The sequence below is a fragment of the Mus pahari genome, chromosome 14, assembly GCF_900095145.1.
Source record: "Mus pahari chromosome 14, PAHARI_EIJ_v1.1, whole genome shotgun sequence".
Lineage (NCBI taxonomy): Eukaryota > Metazoa > Chordata > Mammalia > Rodentia > Muridae > Mus > Mus pahari.
This window is the reverse complement of record NC_034603.1, coordinates 75,498,571-75,522,851: the sequence shown is the minus strand read 5'-3', so window position 1 is coordinate 75,522,851 and position 24,281 is coordinate 75,498,571. Positions and strand designations below refer to the sequence as shown.

Below are 24,281 nucleotides of genomic sequence, written 5' to 3'. Positions count from 1 at the left end.
ATATATATATATATATATATATATATATATAAAATTTGAAACATTGTAAAAGAGGGCTGAGGGCAGAGCTCAGCATTGGAGTGCATGCTTAGTCCACACAAGGCCCTGTACCACAGTGAGGTTGGAGAAGCAGGGAGGTCAGGCTACAGGCTTTGTCCTGATTGGAGCAGGACTGTTACAGTTAGCGGGTTCTTGTTAGCAGGTTCCTTTTGGAATCCAGTGTATGTTACATTGTGTTCCTCCCCCCCCATGTTAATTTTAGATAATAAAAAATTGTTATGTCTACATTCCACTTTACATGAATGAATTGTCTGTGTTTGAAATGATTTGGACTTGAGACTGAAAAGAAAAGAAATTATTTCTTGAAGAAATACAAAACCATCCATGACATCATGTCCCTGCCCCCAGGGATGGTCTGTATCAAGCATGAGTGATACATATCCCATCATGCATGTAGATCTAGTGATAAATGTTGTTAATTGTTTGATGAAAGAGCCAGAGTCATAATTAGAAGGAGGTACTGTTTCTGTCATTGTCACTGAGCTTTACTGTCATGAGTTCACTGGAAAAGTCGGGGAAAACACGTGCTGTCCCTCACAGTTATGTGTCAGACTGGACTGTCCCCCCATGGCTCTGCTCCGTTCTGAACTGTCCCCACTCAGTTCTGGACTGTCCCCATGGTCCCACTCGGTTCTGTCATTGGTTTCATTGGAAATTTTAAAGAATAGAAGATTTTTTTTCTTGATTCTAAGAATTATGAATGTATATATCACAAAAATCCATGTAAATGGGGCTACAAGGCTGAATCTCTTACTGTCTATGGCACTTACTTTATAATAATTATTATTTGTAATTTTGTAAATGTTGCTCTGGGTCAAATACTTTTTTATTGTGTAAAACATGTTATATGAGTTGTTTTTTTTTTTTTTTCCATTTAAACTACCTTAAATGTGTGCTTCAGTGGCACTAAATCTATCTACGATGTTCTGGAACCATCATCACTGTCCATTTCCAGAATGTAAAAAATAAAAGTCTTTTAAACAGGAGCTCTGGATTTACTACACATCAATTCCCAACTTGTTCCATTTCAAAATCCATGGTAACCGTGTGTGTGTATGTGTGTGTGTGTGTGTGTGTGTGTGTGTGTAATTTTTATGTGTGTGCATTTTATATATGTATGTGTGTATGTATAATCTTTTTGTGTGAGTACATATATATAATTTTATGTATGTGTGTATGTGAATTTTGTGTGTATGTGTGTGCACACATGTGTACATGTATGTGTCTGTGTGTGTGTTTGCAGGTGCACACATCCAGGAGAATTGACATCAGGTGTCTGCACTACTACTACTTATTATGTATTTATTAACTATTTAATATATACTATATTATTAATATTGTTGAGAAGAACTTTCTCCAAACCTTGGGCTTCCCATTTTGGCAAGTCTGGCTGGGTAGGGAGCCCAGAGATCCACCTGTCTCTAACCCTCTCAGCACTAGTGTTAGAGGTATGTACCAACCTGCCGGGTTAATAACCCTGGTTCTCATTTTGCCCCTGAACTATCTTCCCTGCCCTGATAACCTCTTTTCCCAGGGCTGTGTGTGTGGTAGGCAGTGTTTTCCGTCTGTCTCTGATGAGTGGACTCACATTCTCACGTTCTGTTGCACGTGTCTGAACTACATTCCTCTCTGGCACTGCACAGCCCCAGGCTGCCCCACTCCATCTCACTTACACATCTGCTGATAGGCATCTGGGTCGTTTCCACACTTTGTCAGGGAATAATGGATGCAGGTGACTTCTGGCTTTCAGTTATTTTGAGGTTATATCTAGGAATGCAATATCTGGGTCATATGGTAATTCTAGATTTAATTTTGGGGCATCTCCAAACCTTTTCCTGAGCAGTTATATTACTTTACATTTCCATCCTTAGTGGACATGGGTCCTATTTCTCTGTGTGCTCATCAGCACCTGTCAGTTTTCCTCTTCTTCCTCTCCCTTTTTCTTGTCCCATTCTAAACCTTCAGCCCCTCCCTCCTCCCCTCCCTCCTCCCCTCCCTCCCTGTTTCTTTAGACCTTCCTAATGACTATGAAGTAGTGATAACAATTGCTTTTGTTTGAGTGGTTTCCTTGGGCACAGGAGCACTGCTGCAGGTTCCCTTAGGCACAGGAGCACTGCTGCAGGTCCCCTTAGGCACAGGAGCACTGCTGCAGGTCCCCTTAGGCACAGGAGCACTGCTGCAGGTCCCCTTNGCTGCAGGTCCCCTTAGGCACAGGAGCACTGCTGCAGGTCCCCTTAGGCACAGGAGCACTGCTGCAGGTCCCCTTAGGCACAGGAGCACTGCTGCGGACTGTGTGTGGCTGTTTGTGAGGCTCCTCAGGAGCATGCGGGGTTGACTAGGCAGGGCTCTGCAGCATCCCATTCCTGTATCAGTACCATCGACTCGCCATATTCTTTCTAAAGGAAATCTCTCTGCATTAGTGGAGCATGGGGCAAACCTCTGACTTGCCTTTCGCTCAGAGTCTAGGGAACACTATCCCCAGCCAGGAGGTCCAAGATGTCTGTCTGCAAGAAGATGGCTTTGACACAGAGAGTTCATATGTCCTGGCGTGTGTCTAATGGACCGAACCTCCTCTAGTCAAGTTAATGTTTACCAGATTCATAGGCGGGACAGTGTCAGAAGGGAATGTTTCTCTCCCTCTGTCTGGCTTTCCATATGCCCTTTGTTGGTTTTTGATCTCCTTAAACTAAACACACAGGACTGAGAATCACTTTTAATGTCAGCATGACACTCTTGCAACACACTTTAGGTTTTTTTATTTGAATATTTAAAAGGAATCTCTGACCCAAAATTAGGCCACGGTTATTTGTTCTGTTTCTGGAAAGTGCTCTTGGCAGATGGGGGCTATCCTCTTTAATTTCTGTTTATTCACACTGTGTGATGTTAGCCATAGACAGGGATCCCCAGATAGAGCATTCACCATCGCATAGGCAGGTCATGTGGAGGAGACTCACTTCCTCAGTCCTGTGGACTGGATTCCTTTTTATGCTAATGCATCATTTGCACAGTGTGGTGGGTTCCCTTCAGGGACCATCTGTCTCCCTTGGGAAGCACAAACACCTACAGAGAGGGTTACAGGGGAGTGGCTTTGTGCTCAGAAGTGGGAGAATGAAGACTTACTCTGAATCCCTGTCACTAGGCTGCAGGCTGACTCCTGGGGACCAGGAAGATGGCTCCTTAGGGAAAGCACTTGCCTGACAAGCATGAGGCTCTGAGCTTGGCTCCCAAGGCAGGTGTGGGGGTGTGCTCCTGTAAGCTCAGTGCTGGGAAGGCAAAGACAGCTCGACCCCTGGAGCTCACAGAACAGCTAGGCTTGCCAACTTGGTGTGCTTCTGGGTAAGCAAAAGACCTTGTCTGAAAAATTCATAAGACAGAGAGTGAAAGAGGGTTTCAGTGACCTCCAAATGTGTGCATATGTACAACCCCTAACACATGTCTGTCCCCTCTGATACACACACACACACACACACACAGAGAGAAAGACAGAGACAGAGAGATAAACATACACTCTAGAGAGAGACACGGGGAGAGAGACAGAGACAGAGAGACAGATACACACAGACAGTAACAGAGACAGAGAGATAGATATACACACACGCGTACACACACACACACACACACACACACACATACACACCCTCGCCCATGTATGCAGTCTGTCAAGATGACTAGTGCTTCTTCAAAGCAGATCTCTGCAGCAGGAGACTGGCCATGGTTGTACCTTCACTTTCTTCAGTCTGAGTGTGGCAATCTCAAAGATTCCTGCCTGCCAAAGTCAGCAGATAAAACCGTGCCATGCGTCAGGTACCCCAGAGCTCACCCTTCCCCAGTTCATTTACTCCACGTTACATCGGTCATTTGAATTCCTTTAGATTTTAAAATAAGATAGTAGCTTCAACTTTAAACCAGAGGAAAATCTCCACTGGCCACATCCAGGTAAGTGCAATGCGTTTATTAGGCCTGCCCCTGCTTTTCTTCTCTCTGCAGTCCTGTGGCATCTCTGATGCTTAAGTTATGTGGTCCTGCAAAACCCATATCACCTATTTAGTCTGCAGCTTGGAAACAAAGGTCCAGAGCAGCCATCTGTGAGGTTTGGAATGTCTGGCTACTGCGCACATTTTCTAGGGCAGCTTTTCCCAGACAAGTGTTGCATGCAGCCAGTCAGCCCCAGCGTTCTTCTTGTTCCCTGTCTAGAGGTGACAGTAAAGTCGAGAGGAGGGGACAGCAGAGTTTCTCTCCTTACTAAGACATGGACATACTGTTTTGGGAGAATACACAGGGCTCGTTCTCTTTTAAGACAGAGCCTCCTGTAGCCCCTTATTGGCCTCCAATTCACCAAGTAGTCCAGGATGATGGTGAACTGATGATTTCACTGCCTCTACACCTCCTCCCTTGTATTCTGGGATTATAAGTGAGTGCCACCATACCCAGTATGCACAGTGGTGGGGCTGAACAAAGGGTATTGTGCATGCAAAGTTAAACATGCTACCAATGGAATGTTCAAAGTGCGAGCAGGTTTAAGGGACTTTATGCCCCAGATAATTCATGCGTCCATGAGAATGCTAGAAACATGGGACCTTCTGCCTGCCTCCTCTTGGAGGCATTCATTCAAATGGAAAGTGTACGTGTGAGAAATCTTGGGACAGGAGAGGCTAAGGCAGAGTGGAGGAGGAAATCATTTGGGAGTAGGTAAGGATCTCGCTGCCTCTGACGATTTTAGAGGGCGGTGAGAGCTTGTTTCTTAGGAAAATATTTGAATTAATAATTTTTTCAAAGTGTGTAATAGAAATACTTCAGCTAGTGACAGTGCACTGGTATGTAGAGATGACAGACAGCAAAGGCACACTGTTCCTCCAAAGGGACTAGATACTTATGTGTGAATAGTGTTCATCTGGGCGTGGAGACAGTTAGCAAAGAAAGTGGAAGATTCAAGTGTTGGAAAAAATTAAGTAAGAAATCAAAATGGGCGACAATGCCCTGCAACCCTTTTCCTTTAGCAAGTGATTCTTCTGCTAATTTCAATAAGAAAAACATACCCTTATGCCAGGTGTGGAGGGGTGAACAGGTTAATGTGGGTCTCCCCATTGCTGCTTTATTAACTATCGTTGGAGAATTTCCAATCAAGATGCCTATGGCAGAAGCGTGTGGAAGGGACCCACATGCTCTCAAGACCCAGGGGAGCTCAGCACTGCCCTCTGATTGCACTGGCACTGCCGGGGCACACTTAGCCCCATGCTCAGCTCCTCCAGCTCTCTCTAGAGAAACCCACACCCCTGTTGTCTCACTCTTAGGAGTTGCCTCTTTATCAATCTCTGAGGCCAGATCCATGTAAAAATCTCAACAAACACCAACTTGGCCCTTGTTTGTCCTACTGTGCTCTTCTGTGGAAAGTCAGGAATCCTGACTTACCTGAGCTGCGATCTTTGAAACAACTCTCCAGGCAGCTACTGATAGCAGCAAGGACCTGAGTTTCCTCCTCTTATCCTATTGCTCTTGATGCCAACAGTGGACATAACACTCTAAGAGTAATCTAGGCTGTGGCATCAAGCACTCGAGTGGTTGCACTGTGTAGTAGGTGGGTAACCTTAGGCAAGGCCCTCCATTGTCCATCAGTCTTTCCATCTATCCCCCTGAGGGTTTCCCCGCCTCCCTTTCTCTCCCATTCATAAAGATTCATTGTGTGCTTAAAGCTGACTATACATCCACACAATGTTTTTCCATCTAGAACAGAGGATATTGAGGCATATTTTGTAGTGTGGGTATGAAGCGTCCCTATGATAATACTCAGGAAGGGATGGAACAAATGCCTGCTCACAGCAGGCTACCTTTTAAATGGTATCCTGTGGTCATTCAGCAGGTCCAGTCACTCTTCTGCAGTTCTTCATCTTAGCAGCCTAAATAACGAGTGGTGGTTGCTTCTACCCCGACTACCCAGAAGACCCCTACCTATGCTTTAGTTGATATCCTCAACATAGCACTCTGCAATTTTTCTAACACCAATGCTTGTGCCTCTGACATACCGCTTTCATACACATTCCTCTTTATTCAAGAACTTTTGATGGTTTCCAAGGGACAGGAAAAGATTCTGAATTTCTCCCCAGCCACTCCTGACTCTCCAAGAATCCTTAGCACTTGGCTCAGTATGTTAATTCTCTGGAGATTTCGGCAAACCTGCGGTCCTCTATCACCAGCTGAAGTCACTCTTCCCTCCTTGTCCCCTTCAGCGACTAATACAAAGGCAGGAGGTTGTTTGATCCTCAGTATGAGAAAAAAAGAGCGCATGAGCGAAGGATCAGGGTGCTCTAACCTTCTTTGCACTGTGTCTTAGTTCCCTTCTGCTGCTGTAACAAAATCCCCGCCCTCCTCCACTGGACAGCATATAAATAACTCACTGTTCCAGATGATGAAAACCCAAGGTCATGGTGCTGGACTGGCAAGCACCTTTTGGCCATTTGCTCCAGAGGGGAGGAAAGCCATGGTCCACATGAGGGAAAATCTGAAGAGTCTAAGAGATGAAAAGGCAGGACCACACCCTTCTTACTGTGCATACTTATTCGTTGTGTGTATGTGTGTGCATGTGTGTGTGGTCATGCACGCACACTTCACCATGCGAAGTTGGAAGTAAGAGGACGTCTTGCTGGGGTCAGTTGGATTCTTTCACCCTGTGGATCTCTGAGACCTAAACGGAGACGCTCAGGTTTTGAGACAAGCACTTTTACCTTCTGAGCCATCTCCCCTGCCTTGAGTTTGCCCTTTTATAATGGTATAAGTCTTACTTACAGGGGACAAATTTTTATTGCCCAGTCACTTTCCTGGGGTCCCTTCTCCACATATCACTAGAGTGGTAGCCATATTTTATCAGTGTGTGTTTGGGTGGGAACATACATGCAAACTGTAAAATGTGGTGCAACCTCGTGACTTCCAGAATACTTAAGGTAGGCAGCATGTCACTTCTCTAACTTATCCTCCTCATTGGTCAACGCAGAACCGCGGCAGAGGGCGGGCGCTTCGTTAGCTCCGCTCTGGAAAGGACTAAGATCACTTTTGTATCCTCTGTATTACACCATCCACAAAGACTGCTTGGGGATTAAATATTCATTTCTAATAATTAAATTATTCTATTGATCCATCTTCAGGGTTAGTTATCAAATTGGCACGGGGCTTAGAAAAGTCTCTTAATAATTTTGTTAGATGTGCAAAAGTTCTTGGGAATAGCCTCTGTCAAAGACAGTGGCAAGGAAGTGTTAGATTACATCCAACTGATTTTCAAAGGGGTATTTACTATAGATTGAGTTAGTGTAGTTTTAAAAAATATATTTATTTTAATTTTATGTGTATCAGTGCTTTGCCTGCACATAATGTCTATATACCACATGTGTGTAAGTGCCCACGGAGGGTAAAAGTATGTGTCAGGTCCTCTGGAATTAGAGTCGTAGATGGTTTATGAGCTGACCCATGGGTGCTGGAGATGGACCTGGGTTTTCTAACTCACACTCAGGATACTTCTGGATTATTTATCATCAGCTATTCCTTTTCTAGTTATTTTTTTAACCTGCAGTGTGTGTACAATGTTTGTATGTATATGCACATGTATACATATATGTGCTTGTATGTCTGTATAAATGTGCAGAAGTATAAGAAAGTGAAAACAAGTTGAATTTGTAACCCTGGGTTATATACATTGAGGAAGTATCTCATAAGCTTTGGATCTTCTCTCCCCCAGCTTTAGAGTTGAGAAGTTTTCCTGAGCATTTTGTGGAATTATCTGCAAGCTTAGTGGAATTAAAATGTTGCTGATCTTTGAGTGAAATGCCTTAGTGTTGCAGTGAGATTCTGTCTGTCTCGAAACCAAAATGACTTCTCACCATATGGTATATTAAATATAAACCCTTCTGATTTTCATTTTCTTTTCTCTCCTCAGTTTGCTGTTTTGTGGTTCACAAGAGGTGCCATGAGTTCGTCACTTTCTCTTGTCCGGGTGCGGATAAGGGACCTGACACTGACGTAAGTAATCTGAAAACTGTCACTTGATGTTAACTCGAATGTCTGAGATTATTTATTTTTTTATTACGTATACAGCCATTGTTCTGAACATGCTATTAATAAAGAGACATCTCAGTTTTCTCACTTTGTCTTGTAATAATGAATACGTCCATCATCCTTCTCAGTTATGCTCTATTTCACAGACATATCCTCAGAGGAAAATCATTAGCTTGTATCCATCCCGCCCCCTCCCAAAATTTGTAGTAACAACTCTATGGATACAGTTACAATAGGCTAGGACCATCCTTGCTTTATCTTCGAAAGTTTGTAATTACTACAATAGTCAGCAATCTGTCCTGAGCATTGTAACAAACTGTCTCTAGCTACAAGGAGAGAACAATGCTACATTTTCACTGAGTGTCATAAATGCCTGTGTTGAAGGGATACTGTGGGCAGCTCTTTCACTGACCGCAATCTCTGAGATGTCCAGTAATTTTATTTCACTTATTTATGTCCTCATTCTCCCTGTTTCTATTGATTCAGATAAGAGATGTCAGATTCATCTCTTCTTACCAAAATACAAGACCTGCAGAAGACACTGAGGGTGCACTGAGAGCCAGGAAAAAATGAAGTACTGGTGTTTGAGCTGTGGAAAAATATTTGGTACCATGTGAACAATAATGTTTTACTGAAAATGGGGAGTATTTCTAGTCTGCATTACTCAGGCTAGATCAGTTTGATTATTTATCCTTATGTTTAGTCTTCCCACAATTCCCACCTATGACACCTACTCCTACAAGGACACTGGTTCAAAGAGGCTTCTCAGAGAATCAGGACATTTCTCAGAAGGTGACATTTTCACAGTGGGCTATGAGGAATTCAGATGCGCCTTGTTATAATCCGTGTAGTAAAGAAATATACCTTTGATGATTTGATTAAGGGGTGGGTAGAGACAGGCTTGGTGCATGCCTGGGGCTTAGAGTGGCCAGCGGACACCTTATGTCTCTGTTTTATCACTTTGTGCACGAGGCAGCTCCAGCATGAAAAGTTGACTGCCTTGCTTATGTGCGGCCAAAACTAGTGTCCTTCCCTCTCCTAACCCAGTTTTCCATATTTGTCTTCTTTCTAAACCATATCTCCTAATAGGACATTTTAGAGATAAAACAAGACCAAAGTTATATATCAACTTCCCCCTCCTTTAATTAACATAAAGTAATTATAAGCAATAATGGGTTTCATGTTGATATTTTCATGCATAGATAAATTGATCATATTCTACTCCCAGTTCCCTCTCTCGTACCCTCCTACTCCCTGATCCCTTTTCTCTTCCCAGTCTACCTTCTACTTCGGTGTCTTGGTTTGTTTTGTTTTGTTTGGCGACCCAGTGAATTCAACCCAGGTTGCTTACACAAACATAGGTGAGGAGTTATTATAGAAGTGTAGACGACTGTTAGGTGGCTATACCACCAAAGAAAATGTCTCCCTTCTCCTGGCAACCATTAACTGCCAGTGGCTCCTCAGAGGGGGTGAGGCCCCATGAGCCCCTCTTCCATCTATGATGGAATGTCAATGGGTCATATCTTGTTCAGTTTTACGGAGGTAATCACAGCTCGTGTGAGTTCATGAGTACAGTGGGCATCACTTGCCAGAGGACCACCATCCATAACATTTCTCCCCATGCTCTCCCTGCTTCTCCAGTGTTCCCTGGTACACGTGATGCACATGCCCACTCAGGACCAGGCGTGACTAACCAGTTACAGATCTCTGCAGTAACTAACTCCCGCTGCTTCTCTGACTGAAAATTTTCTGACCAAAGATTTGAGCAGCACCAATCTGTGGGCATAAACATGAATACAAGTTTAAGCATCCGTTTAACAGAATAACAGTATTTGTTTCCTCGGTGGGCTCTATGACCACTCCAACCATAGAGTTTCTGTCAGATTTACCATACCAGGCATCAGTTTCCTCTGAGGCAAGAAATGCCCTCAAGTCCAGTCAGGAAAATCATCAAGTGTTTGGTTACCTCCATGGAAGCTACACCACTGTTGTACCAGTGGGCACGTAGCCTGGCAAGATAGGAGTGTCCCACACAAGGTTCACAGTTGGCTATGGGCTTTGATGGCTTTTCTCTCTCAACATGCTGCGTAGCACCTTTCAGCATCCTACAAGGTAGCCAGCAGGAGGAATGCTTCTGGCTCAGTTCCAGCCAAAGCTGTGGCATCTTCTAGGACAGGTCTTACCATCTAATTCTGGTGAGCGACCAAGAGCAGTGGCAGAAACTTGCATTGTTTGGGACTTGGGGGGCTTAGAGGCCTCCTTGACAAAGCACTCATAGGAAGGGTATCCTACTGAATAATCTGTCTTCTGGGGGTGGAGTTACCTCTGTTCACAGTCTGCTCCTTAACCCCCCCTTTTTGTTTTTTGTTTTTTGTTTTTTGAGACAGGGTTTCTCTGTATAGCCCTGGCTATCCTGGAACTTACACTGTAGACCAGGCTGGCCTCGAACTCAGAAATCTGCCTGTTTCTGCCTCCCAAGTGCTGGGATTAAAGGCGTGCGCCACCACTGCCTGGCTTGCTCCTTAACTCTTATGCTTTAATTAACTTGCAAAACTGTCAGATTCCCTTGTAGCTTTTTTATACATCCTTATTTTGGGGTGATCCTCCTCCATCCATATTCCATCTCTCTGACCCATCGCTTCTAAGGCTTTCTACCCCCAAGACTGACCTCTTCATTTTCCCAACAAGGTGTTCTACTGCCCAACTCCACACCTCTGTTCCCCTTCCTCTCATCGCTCCCTCTAGCTTCCTGGCCTCAATACACATTCACACCCACATAGACATACATACATAAGAATTGGAAACGAGGACCTACATAGGAGAGAGAACATGTGGTGTTTGTCTTACCAACTTTCCTAAAAAGCTGACATCCTGTTGTTCATCTCCGAGTAGCACGTTTCAGCCCCTTCCATTCCTTGCTCAGACTCCCATCTTCTTCCTGTTTGGTCCTTCTTGTTTCTTCACTCTCCTCTCTCTACCCCTGCCACATCTAGAACAAGAAGCTACAGGTAGGTTAGGGGAGCACAGACAGTCCTCGACATCTTCTCTTCCATTTCCTGCATTTTCAGTTAAGTATCAATTATTGAAAACCTATAATGAACCAAATTGTGTCTTGCATCTTGAGGTACAACAATTAACACATATCTGTCTGCTTCAGCTATTGTTGGGCGTTGTTCTGGGGTAAGTGAGCCTCTTATCCTGTTTGGTTTGGTCCTGGAAACCTGACCTGGGGAACCCTGAAAATGAAGAGGCCAACAGACACACATACAGAAAAGCTGGTGTTGGGTGGGTGGTGCTCACCCTGTTGGAGGCCACCTACCACCTAGCCCAAAAACTCAGTGCATATGCAATACCAGGAGGAGGGCTATAAACTGGTCTCTGTGGGAGATCTTTGTAAGGGAGCAGCCTCAGGTTGTAGTCATCCTGGAGGAGGAAGCTGTGGCTGCTACGTTTTGCATGTATACTGTTCAATCTTTTGTACACAATCATAAGTGGATCAGAGAAAGGCTTTGCCATGCTTCTGGGCCTCACCCAGGGAAGGTGTTGCCCTTTCCATGGGCCTGAGGCAATAAGGTCCTTAACATGGCCACATTCACACCAACAATGCACATGCTCACTCAAGATCTCATCCACGCCCCTCAGAAATGGACATTTAAAAGTCACCGATTAAAATGGGACATCTGCGCACTGAATAGTATCCTTAAATAACCTGTTCTAAGTGGCCATGGAAGAATTCCTCGATGAAACTGAATTTAAACTAGGCTTCAACAGTGGGCAGAAAACAGGCTTGTGTGTGTGAGTGTGTGTGGTGTGTGGTGTGTGTGTGTGTGTGTGTGTGTGTGTGGTGTGCTTGTGTGTGCTGGGATTTAAGGGGCTGTTGAAGGAACTGTTTCAGATAAAGGGAAAGTAGGTAGGGAAGCCAAGATGTAGGTGGGAGCTGAATCTGTGAGGGCTGGAGGAAGCTAAGCTTCAGGTGTCTCGCTAAGGATTTGGAATACAATCTCAGAAGTGATGGAGACCCAGGGGAAGTGTTAAGTGAGGAGTGACATAACACCAAGAGCATCTATTGAAGGTTACTCTGGTCTCCTTTTAGGAGATGCATTGGGTCGGAAGTGGGTCATTGTACTGCTGGAACACGGGAAGATATATCAACAGCTGGAGAGGCGCCTGCTCTCTAGAGAACCAAGTAGTGGTTTGGTGGAGTTAGAAGCAGTGGAGATAGGAGGAGGGAACACATTCAAGGATTATTTGGGAACCACATAAGTAACCTTTGGTCTTTAGGAGGTCAGGGAGATGGAGATACTAAGTATGAGTCTCAGGTTTCTGACCCAAATACATGGATGGATGGAGACACTATAGGGCCGTGAAGACACTGCAAGGAGAATGTGTATTTGAGGGAGCACCGTGGGTTCGGTTTGGGTCCATTGAGCTTCGGAAGTCTGACAGTTGTGTGGAAACCAAGTGTGAATGGAGGTCAGAGGTGGGCGTGTCCAGAAGACACAGTCAGAGGTGGGCGTGTCCAGAAGACACAGATTTCATGCTTTTGTTAGGACTAAGAATTGACCCTGTGTCCTAGAAAGAGGATGTAGAGAGAGATTAAAGATGTTTAGATCCTAGGACAGAGCCCTGAGGAACTCTATCCCATTGATGAGAGAGGAATACCAGGGAAGGGAGACCAAGAAGGAACAGCTAGAGATGTAGGAGGAAGAAGGCTGGGGTGGGGGTTGTATGTGTTAGTCACTTCCTGCAGGGTCTGCATGCCAATTCTTTGTTCCTGTTTGCATTGGTTATGCACACTCTAACTTTCTGTATTTAACACAGATAATCAATGCACAGCGTCCCACAGTTTGCATGAGAACGTCTTAGCTTAGATCACAGGTCAGTTGGTGCACACTAGTTTTCAGCAGTCTCTCCATATTCAGGACACTTTCCTGTTTGGATGCTCATCCTATGGCCAACCCTACTCCTGGAGCCCAAGACCAGGCAGAAAAGTCTCTGTGAGCAGCCGCTTGGCATGGGATGCAGTGGGAACACCTGTGGTCTGGTGTCCAGCTAAGTTCTGCTCCTATGCCATTCGCAGTGTGTGTGCCAATTTCCTGCAGGCATGGGGCTTCCTGTCCTTAAAGGTGATGCTAAGGGGTTGACTTGTTTCAATATAAGAGAGGACTCAGCTAGCCCTGCCTGTCTGACTCACAGAGGCAGCAGCCTGTGGAAGTGTGTTCTGAGTTCTTCTGAAAAGAGACTCTCCTTGGGCTCAAGAAACCACCAGAGCTGAAAGTCTGCATTCATTTTGGGTATCTGAAGAAAGACAGGGCTTCATGTTTCAATAAAAGGACCCTTGAAGGTTCTCAGGTCAATTTCTCAGCCTCTCATTCTCTCTGAAGGAGGGGTGCTCCATTGCCCGGCACTTGTTCAAAGCATAGAGGGAGAAAAGAGGCAAGCATTTCCTTGAGTCTAGGAGCAACCCCGCACCATCCAAGTAAAGGAAAACAAGGATGTAGAAGGTACGTAAAGACCTCATGCTTAGTTACTGGGGCTGTGGACTTTCAGAGCAAGGAGCCCCCAAGCTGGAAAGTAACAGTATTGGGGGTGCATGGCTCACAAAGCAGGCAGGACTGGAAGGCCACTAAGCTCTGGGCATGCAGCCTGAGATTGAGGCTAGGGTACTGCCCACTAGCCCCACATCTAAAGTTTTGTGAGATAGCAGCATAACACATTTTTTAAAAATGGTTCTTGCATAAAAATAATTTTTCGCCTTCCCCCACTGACTTAGAGGTGGTTGGGGACCCAGACTGGCTGCAGAGGGAATAAGACCTCATTTTACTTTGTGTCAGGGACAGTGAATGTGACTTTGCTGTGGGGGGGAAACCACATGAGTTGTTCTGTCTTCAGCTCCACGAACCCTATTCTCTAACGGGGTTCTTTTCCTTGTTCCGGCCACGAGGTCAGGTGGGTAGGAAGGGTCCAGTGGCCGACGGACCTCAAGACTGATCCTCTCACTTCTCAAGAGAGTATCTGCTAGCGTAGCTCACCAGCTATCGGGCCCTCTGTCTGCAGTCCCTTCCTATTCTTAGAATATCTCTGTTAATCTTCAGTTATACCTGTTTGCAAAGCTCACCCTGCCAGAGGGGAGGTGGGGCATTCTAGTATGTCAGTATACATGCACACATGTGTGAAAAATATGTATGTGTAGACACACACACACACACACACACATATATACACACACACACACACACACACACACACACTGGTGTATGCATGTGTGTATATGTGTATGTGTATATACATATGTGTGAGAAAGAAAGAGAGAGAGAGAATATATGTATGTGTACTCATATATTATCACTTTCAGTCATCTTCTGTTCTCTGTCTCTATGTCTTACGTGAAAGCCAAGCTGTGGAACATCTTCACAGAGTCCTCACAGCATCAATGCTGCCCTCAACACTGCCATGCACAGCCTTCTCTTAAATCTGTAGATTCAGTTGGATAAACACTGTCCTGTATGCCATTTATGAAGGATAGGTGTGTGTCTATAATCCCTGACTTGCTCCTGCTGTACGTTGGATGTAGGTATATTTGACAGGATGGTACCTATTAAGAGGCCTCCCCAGTATCTGACGGGCTCATGCTTGCGTTGTATTTCCGATGCGCTTAGCTGCGCTGTTTGGATGGCCTTTGCCAGTGGCATATACTGTTTCGGGAAGCTGTTTACAGCATATCTTATGCACTTTGAGCCCGAACAGCACCACTGAACAGAATTCAGGTGAATTCCTGGTCATGTCTGTACCTCACCTGGGAGGGAGTCAGCCGAAATGCTTACAGGCAGCATCAGAAGCCTGGTGTCTGCCGGTATGTCTGGAAGGGCACCCAAGGAAGGAGTTAGCTAACTTGTGAATAGGACTTGTCCAGAACGGGCAGATCTCCAAGTCTGAGAATTTATAAAGTTTGTCTCATTCAAAGATCTGAGAGCAATCGGTACCTGTCAACACCGAGAAGCAGCCGTGGAAGCCAGGGTGCGAATGACGGCCGAGCAGAAGCAGAACCCCACAGCAGCTGGCCGCTGACCGTGGGTGGGAGTCTGGGCAAGTGGTCTTTGCTTTACTGTGACCACAAGTTCATCCCTGTGTCTTAGAAACCACTGCAAGAAAAAAAAAAAAAAAAGACCACTGATGTTGCTTAACATTTCACGTTTCAGAGGTTCACCTAAGATAAAACAAAGGCATTTAAAATAAATCCAGAGACAAATCGAATTAGGGGATTTTATAATTTTCTTTCAAGTGTGTTTTTACATTTGATACAGACACAAGTAGATGGCTTTTTTTGAGCAAAGCCAGTTTTACTCCAACACTTTTTTTTTTTTTTTTTTTTTTTAATTCTTGGGCTGATAAAGACAATGGAGATATGTGTAAGATCCAGGCACAAAGGAGTTGGGGAGAGATCTCCCAGAGTGCACTGCTGCCTGCCCACGCTGTTGAGACCCTTCCTCAACCCTGTTTTTTTGTTTGTTTGTTTTGTTTTGTTTTTTGCTTATAAACAGGGGGCTCCAGCTTGGTGGTTTTTGAAGTCGGTTCTGCCCCTGAATGCCATCCCATTATTACTTGGTGTAAAGCATACAGAGCTAGAGAGCCCCTGACCTCCCAAAGCGGGGCTGTCTCCACTGCAAGGATGAATGGAACAGTAGGGACAGTGGCTCCATACGCCGTGAGGGATACCAGCCATGCAGGGGAAGAAATGCAGGGCTATTGAGTTAGGGGTGGGAAGCAATGTGCAGTCTCTGGGACAATCCAGGGATTTCATGGAGATAGCATCATGTGAAGACAGGCTGTTTGTTTGGTTGGTTTGTCCTGACATTGCTTGCAAAAATACATATTTCAATGTTCCTTACACTAGGACACATCTCCTGCCCTAATGGGAAAAGAGCTGCCAAGCCAGAATTCAGGTGACATGTATTCCAAGAGGACCTACCATCAGCACAGGCAGAGAAACCCATGCTCCGCAGTCCCTAGTGGGATGTCCCCGAGTGAGCCTCTCAGGATGCCCACTCTGTACCCACCCACTGAGGCCCTTTCCCTACTCACCGTGATGCCTTGGGAAACCTGAGAAAGAAGTTATTTCAGGGAAACAAACCCAACACCAGAGCCCCGGTGCTAATTCTGCTCTTCAGTGGGTGGATTGTCTTCTGTGCCAGATTCACAGCAACAGAAGTGTGTCCCTCACGGGGAAGCACCTCTGCTGTATCAGAACCGTGATGGTTTAGTTGCAAGTTTTAAAAAACAGCCTCAAAAGATGCCATCTTCATCCTAGGCCTAATGAGCCGCAGGGTGCAGGTCTTGGAGAGACATCTGTCTCCCTAACCCAGCAAGAAGAGGAAAAAAAAACGCTGTATCTGTCCCTCGGTCCAGAGTTGATTAATTCAAAGGAATGTGTAGTATAACTAGAAATATATCACTTAATTTTTAACCAGTGGCCTGAAGCCATCTTTCCAGGGAGCTGTCCTGAGGCTCTCTCATTTAGCCCAGTGTTTTTAGGTCACTGTCATCTCAGGAACTTGGAGAAAAAGGCAGGAGGACTGTCCAAGTTCAAGGTCACCCTGTTCAAGCATAGCAGGTACCAGCTCAGCTAATAGAGGGAGACCTTTCCAAATAAATAATAAAATAAGTAGATAAAATAGTGGAATTGGTTAGTGCTTACGTTTGCAAGTAAATTCTTTGTGGGAAAGTCTGTGTCTTTTCTTTCCAAAAATAGAATGTGCTGCACTCTATGGCCTGGCAGTGAGAGAAGTGATTGGTTGTGTCCCCATGTCCTGATTGACACCAGTTTCACTTGCCAGGCCTTGATTACCTGAGTGTTCTCAATGCAGGTAAGACTCACACTGAACCTCAGAACTGGGAAATGAGTATTTCACCTGCTCCATCACTGTGACATGTTAAGCCACGTGTGTGACATACCTGACAGGCTTCCCTGCTTGTCACGTGGGAGCCATGGAAAACCATTTTTCTTAATTAGTGCAGTGTAGTTTTTTTAAAGACTAAGAAAAGAATAGTGGACCCTTAGCAGCAGTTTTTGCATTGGTTTGATTCAAAAGCTGGTATGATAGATTCCTTTTAGTTTTTCCTGAACAGGGTGCCAGGGAGTTTATGATGTACAGGCACTGAGGCTGCCTCTGGGTTTGGAGGTAACGTCTGAGGAGGCAGCTGCTGAAGGCTCAGGGCTTGATGACACACTGCACACAAACTGCCTTGTTTATAGTATCACTTGACATGAAACATCTCTCTCTCTCTCTCTCTCTCTCTCTCTCTCTCTCTCTCTCTCTCCATGTTACATAATCATCCCATGTTTCTCGCGCATTTATAATGTGGCAGGTGTTATGGGATGCAGATGTTTAAAAAATATGGCCTTTGTCTTCAAACAGTGTATCCCTAGTGAAGTCATGCATATGCATGAATCTTATTATTATCCCCTCTGTGGATAGCACCCAGCTGCAAGCGGCTCCTGTCAGTCTGCCTACTGTAAGGATATGAAAACCAAGGCTAGGGGTGATGAAATCTTTTCTGGAGTTCAACGGTGGTGCGTGGAGCTCTAAGCTCTGAGCTGGATGTGTCTGCTTTCAAATCCATCCTCTCTTCCGGTGCCACAGACTGCACAGCAAAGGCAACCAGAAAGGCAGTTTTCAGCCAGTCGTTCCCTGCTTGGGGGGCCGAGTCTGCAGTTAGTGTGACTATGAGAAATCTTAAAATGGCAAGAGATATTGGAAATGATATTAACAGGAAACTCACTCGTTAGGGAGACCAGAAATATGCCCTTATGAAAACGGGCATGCAGGGCACCAGGGCTGGGTGAGGACCTGCCGTGGCTTGCTCTAGTTCTTCAAACAGTAGGGAGGAGGGGTTTTCAGGGCACCGAGTTTCTGGAAAGATGTTTCATGCGGCTTCACCCTTATCTGAAAGCTAGCCCAGAGCTTTTGGCTCATGCCAAAGGCTTATTCCTGGATTCGATTGAGTCACTTTTAAAATAAACTGAACTCACGGTCCCACCCAGCTAACTGGTACCTTCCTCACCTTGGAGCTGCTTTCACGGCTTAGTGTATTTTCCGTAAGTAGAGCCAGGAAGACTCGGTGAACAGAGGCGCGCATATACTGGGATCTAGGAAAGAGAAGGGTTGGCTGAGAACCTCTGAGCATCCCCACAGTACCACTAGCTTACTTACAGTAGGATGAAAGACCTTAAACAGTCAAATGAACTCGCTTGCAAGAGGTGCATTTCAGCTTTCAGTAGTGGCTCAGAGAGACTCAGCCAGTGGGAGGCGTGCCCTCTGCTGCCATCCATAGTCGGTGGAGCCAGAAGCTACGAGTTAACTCCGAGTGGAGTCTAGACTACAAGAGATGGACAGTGGGAGGGTCTATTGTTTTATCTGGTACTCATTCAGTGTATCTATCTTCATAAGCCAACTTGCTCCTAAACGTTTGTTTAAAGAACGACATAACAACAGAAAACAGCTACCAGAGCGTCATGGTCCCTGTGAACTTTGCCACCATCCCTGAGACAGTCCTGACAGTACTACTACTGAGTTTCCCGATGTTGTCGATGTGGAGAGCGTTGGAGGTCCCCACTCCCAAGTCTAGGATGACATGTTGACGTGGACATTCCTGTCCTTACTGACCTCATTCTCGCATCCCCTCCACTCTTTGCCCCAGAGCTTGCTCCTGTCATCTTCTCCATATATCAGTGTCTGTACGGCATCTCCAGAATCAGATACTGTAGAGCGGTCTGGTGCTCTGGTGCCTTCGTCCCTTCTAGCTGTGTCCCCTCTCCACCCTCGTCCTTAGTGCAGGACTGCGCCCTAAGGGTTGGTCTCAGTCTCTGAGCTGTTCCCCCGCGACGTCATCTTGCTTATTTCTACCCAGTGGGATGTTAGTTATTAAAAAATAAATAAAAACGAGAGCTGAAGGATATCAGCAGGTAAAAGCAATGGCTGCCAAGCTTCAAAATTTGAGTTTGATCTCTAGAAAGAGAGAACCAAGTGCTGACAGTTAGCTGCCCTCTAACCTCCACACACAAACCAGGGCATGCTCTCTCCACCCTCTGCAAAAGGGAAAAAAAATGAGAATGAAAGGAATTTTAAAAGGGAACAAAATGTGTGATCCCTGCCATGCCTCTCCTGAATCACCCCTCCTGAGTGTTGGGATCAACCAGTAATGTGTAAGCCCAATGGCTTAGCTGTGACTGTTAGCTGGGGACCTTGCTCTTTGTCATCCTAGATGTTCCAGGAGGGTAACGTGGGGAGCTGATGTAGAGGCGTCAGGTTTGTAAGAGTCCAGGCCTCAGAGGACAGGAAGGCTGGTGTTTCCTGGCTTAACACAGCCCCAAAGCCTGAGTCCTTACAAAGGGTCCAAGCCAGGACTCTCCAGAGGAACATATTCAACAGGGATCATCTACCTGTGTGAGTATAAAGAGGTTTTCTATAAGGATTAGACAATGGGTTTAGGGGCATAGTCTCAAGACTCTCCAGGTTGATTTGGCAAACTGGTGGTTCAAGGCAGAGGATCGCCTATCTGCTCCAGCCCTATATTTGCGTCCCGAGACCCAGGGGAGCTGATGATCTCAGCCCACTGTCAGTATGAACTCTGGTAAGCCTGGGAGTTTGGGGGGGGGGAGCTTCTGGGAGCAGGAAAAGGCCCACGTTCAAAGCGTTTAGTCAGTCTTTCCTTCTATTCAGAGTTTAAGGGCTTAGGTTGGGCTCACCTAGGTACGGAGTTGCTTAGTTTCACTTCCTGTTGTTGCCATAGAAAACCCTTACAAAAGCAACTTAAGTGTGAAGGGGTTTAGTTACGGGAAAAAATGATTTATTTGGCCCATAGTGGCAGGTTACAGCCTGCTACCGTCGAATCTGGAAGCCACTAGTCACAGTGCATCCACAGTTGATAGACCCCCACATATTAGAGCTCAGCTTGTTCTCTCCCCCTGGACAAGGAATGATGCTACCCACAGTGGGTAAATCTTCCCATCCCAATTAACATAATCGAGATACCCCTGCCAGACACGCCCTAAAGTCTGCCTACTCTGGATAACCCTTCCTTGAAGCACCCTTCCTAGGTGCTTTTACCTTCCTTAGCCCGGGCACTGCTCTCATCCGCAAACACCATCAGAGAAACATCCAGAGTAATGTGTGAACAAAATATCTGGGTATGCAGTGGCCCAGGCAAGGTGACACGTAAAACTGATCATGACAGGTACACAGGCTGTGCACCTTGGAAAGGGTGAGTCACAGGGGCTGATGGCAGAGCCACTTATCATAGAATGCTTTACCTTTGCTGCAGGCCGTGCCTTCTTCCCCCAAATCTTATTCATTTCTATACTCCCCAGTACAGACTACCATTGTTTGTTGAAAACAATGAGAATTTCATGTATGTGTAGAATGAGATGTGAATGTCTACTCCCCATGTATGAAATTCTCAAAAATAAAGGAAAAAAATTAATATAAAGATGTACTGTATACAAAACTGGATGTGATATTTATGTTATTAAGTAGTTATAGATATCATTAAACTTTCAGATACGTTATTTCTATTTATGAATTCCTATATGAATATATGCTACCTACGTTCATTCAGATACAAAGGAAGATGAAGAAGTACACAAAATTTAAGATTCCTTGAAATTTTATGGCATAAGTCTAGTGTGCATCAAGCCTGCATAGGTCGAGAGATGAATTATTATATATATCTACTCAAAAGAAACTAAAGTACATGAGTCTCTTATTTGTAAAATTCACAAGCTCTTGCTGCTAGCAACTAAAATAAAATTTGAACCAAAAAAAAAAAAAAAAAAAAACACCCTAGCTTAGAAAAATACTTAAAACTTTTAAAATCCAAAATAAGAGAGAAAAGATTGAGGTTTCCAGTCCCAGAAGCCTGGGTTTCCAGAGAGACTATGTAAAATGTTTTCAGTGCTCTTTCAGAACCACTCCTGGCTTCCTGGATCATAAGGTATGGCCGTCAGGAACTGAGCCTCTCTTGGTTGATGTTTCGAAGAAACAGATTTTTGGTTTTCTTTTCAAGTTAGGTACTTCTGAGTGCTTAAATTTAAACCCTCACAAAATAATATAAGATGGCCATTAAGCTAGGTGACTGGAATTTTTCAACTTAGTACATAACCCCCTTTTTCTCTAATGCCAATGTGGAAAGCAACCCTCTGAAGACAATCCCTGTTTTGTCAACTGTGTGCCACACAAGGATTCTGGGGACGACACACAAGGCCTCCTAGTACACGTATAGAATGCTCCAGCGCTGAGCCACACACTCAGCCTTACTTCTGGATTGGGAGTCCTTGGCATTATGGCTAGTTATTCAGCTGCTCATCTGGGGAGGCTTGCATGTTTCGGGATGAAGGAGGTTAGGGACGGACAGTGCTTGGTTCCCCTCTACACCCCAGTACTCCTCTCGTCCAGCATGAAATCCCACCCACACCCAACTGCCTCGACCACTCTGTGTCAGAGTTACCCAGCTGCTGTTCCTGCCCAGGAAAAATTCACTGGATATACATTTTGAAACACCTGCTGCAACTGTTTTACTGGGGCAAGATGTCCTCATAGGTTGTAAAACACACTTAAGGCAAACTCCCTTCAGAAGGCAGTTGGTTCTCTGTCCCTCCTCTGCAGTTTCTAGGCCCCGGCTAATCCCTCCCCCATCACTGCTATAAAGTAAGACACTTGGTTGTGTTAACATGAAATATAAATGTTTAAAACATGAGTGTTTCATACTTAGAAATGGTATTGTCTGTGGAGGAGGGTGATTTTAGGTTTCTAGATATTAAACTGTACTGACTCATTTGTTCTTAAACAAGTCGTTCTCCAATTACTAAAATTAACCACAAAAAAAGACCAGAGAAGCTTGAAAAAGAAGAGAAGTGGGCACAGAAGTCCTTAAAATTAGAAAGCCAGGGCTGCTCTCTTAGCATGTGCTATGTTTGAACGATGCGCCGAGATTAAGGTAATCCACTTTAACCATGTCCTTCCACTAAAATCTGGGAGGTCGGAATAACTTCACGTACAGAACCAGAAGTGGAGGAAGAAACATGGCAGGCGTATTGAAAATTTGAAATGATGTACGAGTATAAGAGAAAAAGACTTTTTAAAATCCACACACCACTGCCACTTTGGAGCTGTGCTTGCAGGAACCATTTTCCAGGCAATAAATGTCTGAATGCAGCAGCCGGATAGTGGGGGAGTCCAGCAAAGAAGCCTCCGGAGCAGCCTCTGGGGGGCACCTCACTTGTTCATGGCTGGATCCCCAATCTGGCTCCTTCTCTACACAGCAGCAGCCAGAGTGGTACCCTGCAGCTGTAGCAGATCTGTCACTTCTGTATTGTCCCACTTTCCAGCTACTGGAGTGCGGCATGGCTCCTACCATGCAGGGCAAAGCCCATGACAGTGGTGGCCTGGCTCCTCCCTTCTTGCTGACCAAGCTCAGATCTTCCCCATGTACATTAACATCCTCTAGTACCCTGTTTAGATGGTGTGCCCTTGGGGACACGTCTTTGGAGCACCTTCCATTGTTACAATGGGTGTCCTATTCCTCTATGGTTTTCAAACCCTCTATCACCATCTGAAACCTTGGCACTCAGTAATTAACTTTGTCTTTTCATTATCATGAACACAACACAAGAGCTGGACCTTATGCTTCCATTTAACCTAAAACAATACCTGGTGTGTGTGTATGTATATATATATATATATATATATATATATATATATATATATATATATATATATATATATATATATATATATATATATATATATATAATTTACACTTCACAATACCTGATATATATATATATAATATATATATTATATATATATATATAATATGGGAGATGAAAAATGTTACAAGGTTTTGCTTGCTTCCTACTAACAATAAAGGGAAATATCATAGGACTCATGGAGATTTTTCTTTATTTTTATATTTTCTGACTATAATGCTGTCCCACATAGTCATAAACTGGCCATGCCAAGGAAGCCAGGGACTTGCCCTGTGATTGGATACTATATCTAAATCAAAAAGACTATTGTTCACAATGTTAGCCTTAGACTATGTGCCCTTTAAAACTATTTTAAAAATACAATGTATCTTCTCAATCAGAGTATCCAATTAACCATCAGATTCTAAAGGCCAACCATTCCGGACATGGGAGATAAGTATTGAATTTAGAATCTTTAGGATAATCTTTTTTTGTCTAATAGAATCTTGACATTGTCAATGATGGCCAGCAAGCAGTGTCCTCTTTTATGGATCTCCTTTGGGAGACTTCGGCTTCTCTGGCTCTTACTACTGGGGCAGCAGAGAGTTGTTAAGTCCTTTTGGTTGAGCAGGGTGAGAGAGTTTGTAACAATAAGGAGAGATGGCTGGAAAGACAGAGAGAAAGGTTCATCTGCTGCCAGGTCCCTAAATTCAAATTCAAGTGACTACCAAGATTAGGATGATGGCAGATGTTATGTGCAGGGAGCACAAACACAGAGGGAATTTATGGAATCAAAACTGCTAATACTTTGATATTTAGCATGATTTGATTTAGGGATATTTTTACATTTAATCTTGTCAGTACAATATGATTTTTGAAACATTCTAAAATTCCACTGAGCCATTTGTGCCTTACTTTAGTGCTAACCGTGCAAGTCTTTGAGACTGCAAAAAATTGCTACCAGTTTCTCAGATGTCATTTGTATGAAATATGACCACCCGTCTGAGAGGCCTTCTTTGCTCAACAGTGTGGGACGATTCCAATTGGTGCACATGTCTAGACTGCCACATGAGAAGCCAGTGCTCTTCACAACTGAACCACTTCTCCAGCACCATGTTATTCTTAACATTTGCTTTTATTCCCAAGATTTTGTTGGTTGTTTCTGCCTGGTGATTATACTTCTAAATTGATTGGTTTTGGAATAATATTTTGTTTTGATAGTAAGTAATATTTTAATGAAATATTTTTAGTTTTAATAAGTGTGTATATTTAGTCATGATATTTTTATTGTATAGCTACTCCTAAGAGTGGGTATAATGGTCAGTTGGAACAAAGCAGGTGCATGAATGAATCCACTGTTCAGGAAACAACTTGGCAGCAATCAGAAGTAATAGAGCATCCCAAAGCTAAGGGGGCACTTCCCACCAAGCCCAGGACA

General features: G+C 44.5%; 1 protein-coding gene across 1 annotated transcript in view; it reads left to right on the top strand.

Moving 5' to 3' along the window:
- Prkca (protein kinase C alpha) overlaps window positions 1-24,281 on the top strand; it is a 389,175-nt gene that overhangs the window by 138,147 nt on the left and 226,747 nt on the right. The window contains exon 3 of the mRNA XM_021214044.2: window positions 7,982-8,064. Within this exon, the coding sequence (XP_021069703.1) occupies window positions 7,982-8,064 (83 nt within the window). The remainder of the gene's footprint in view (window positions 1-7,981; window positions 8,065-24,281) is intronic.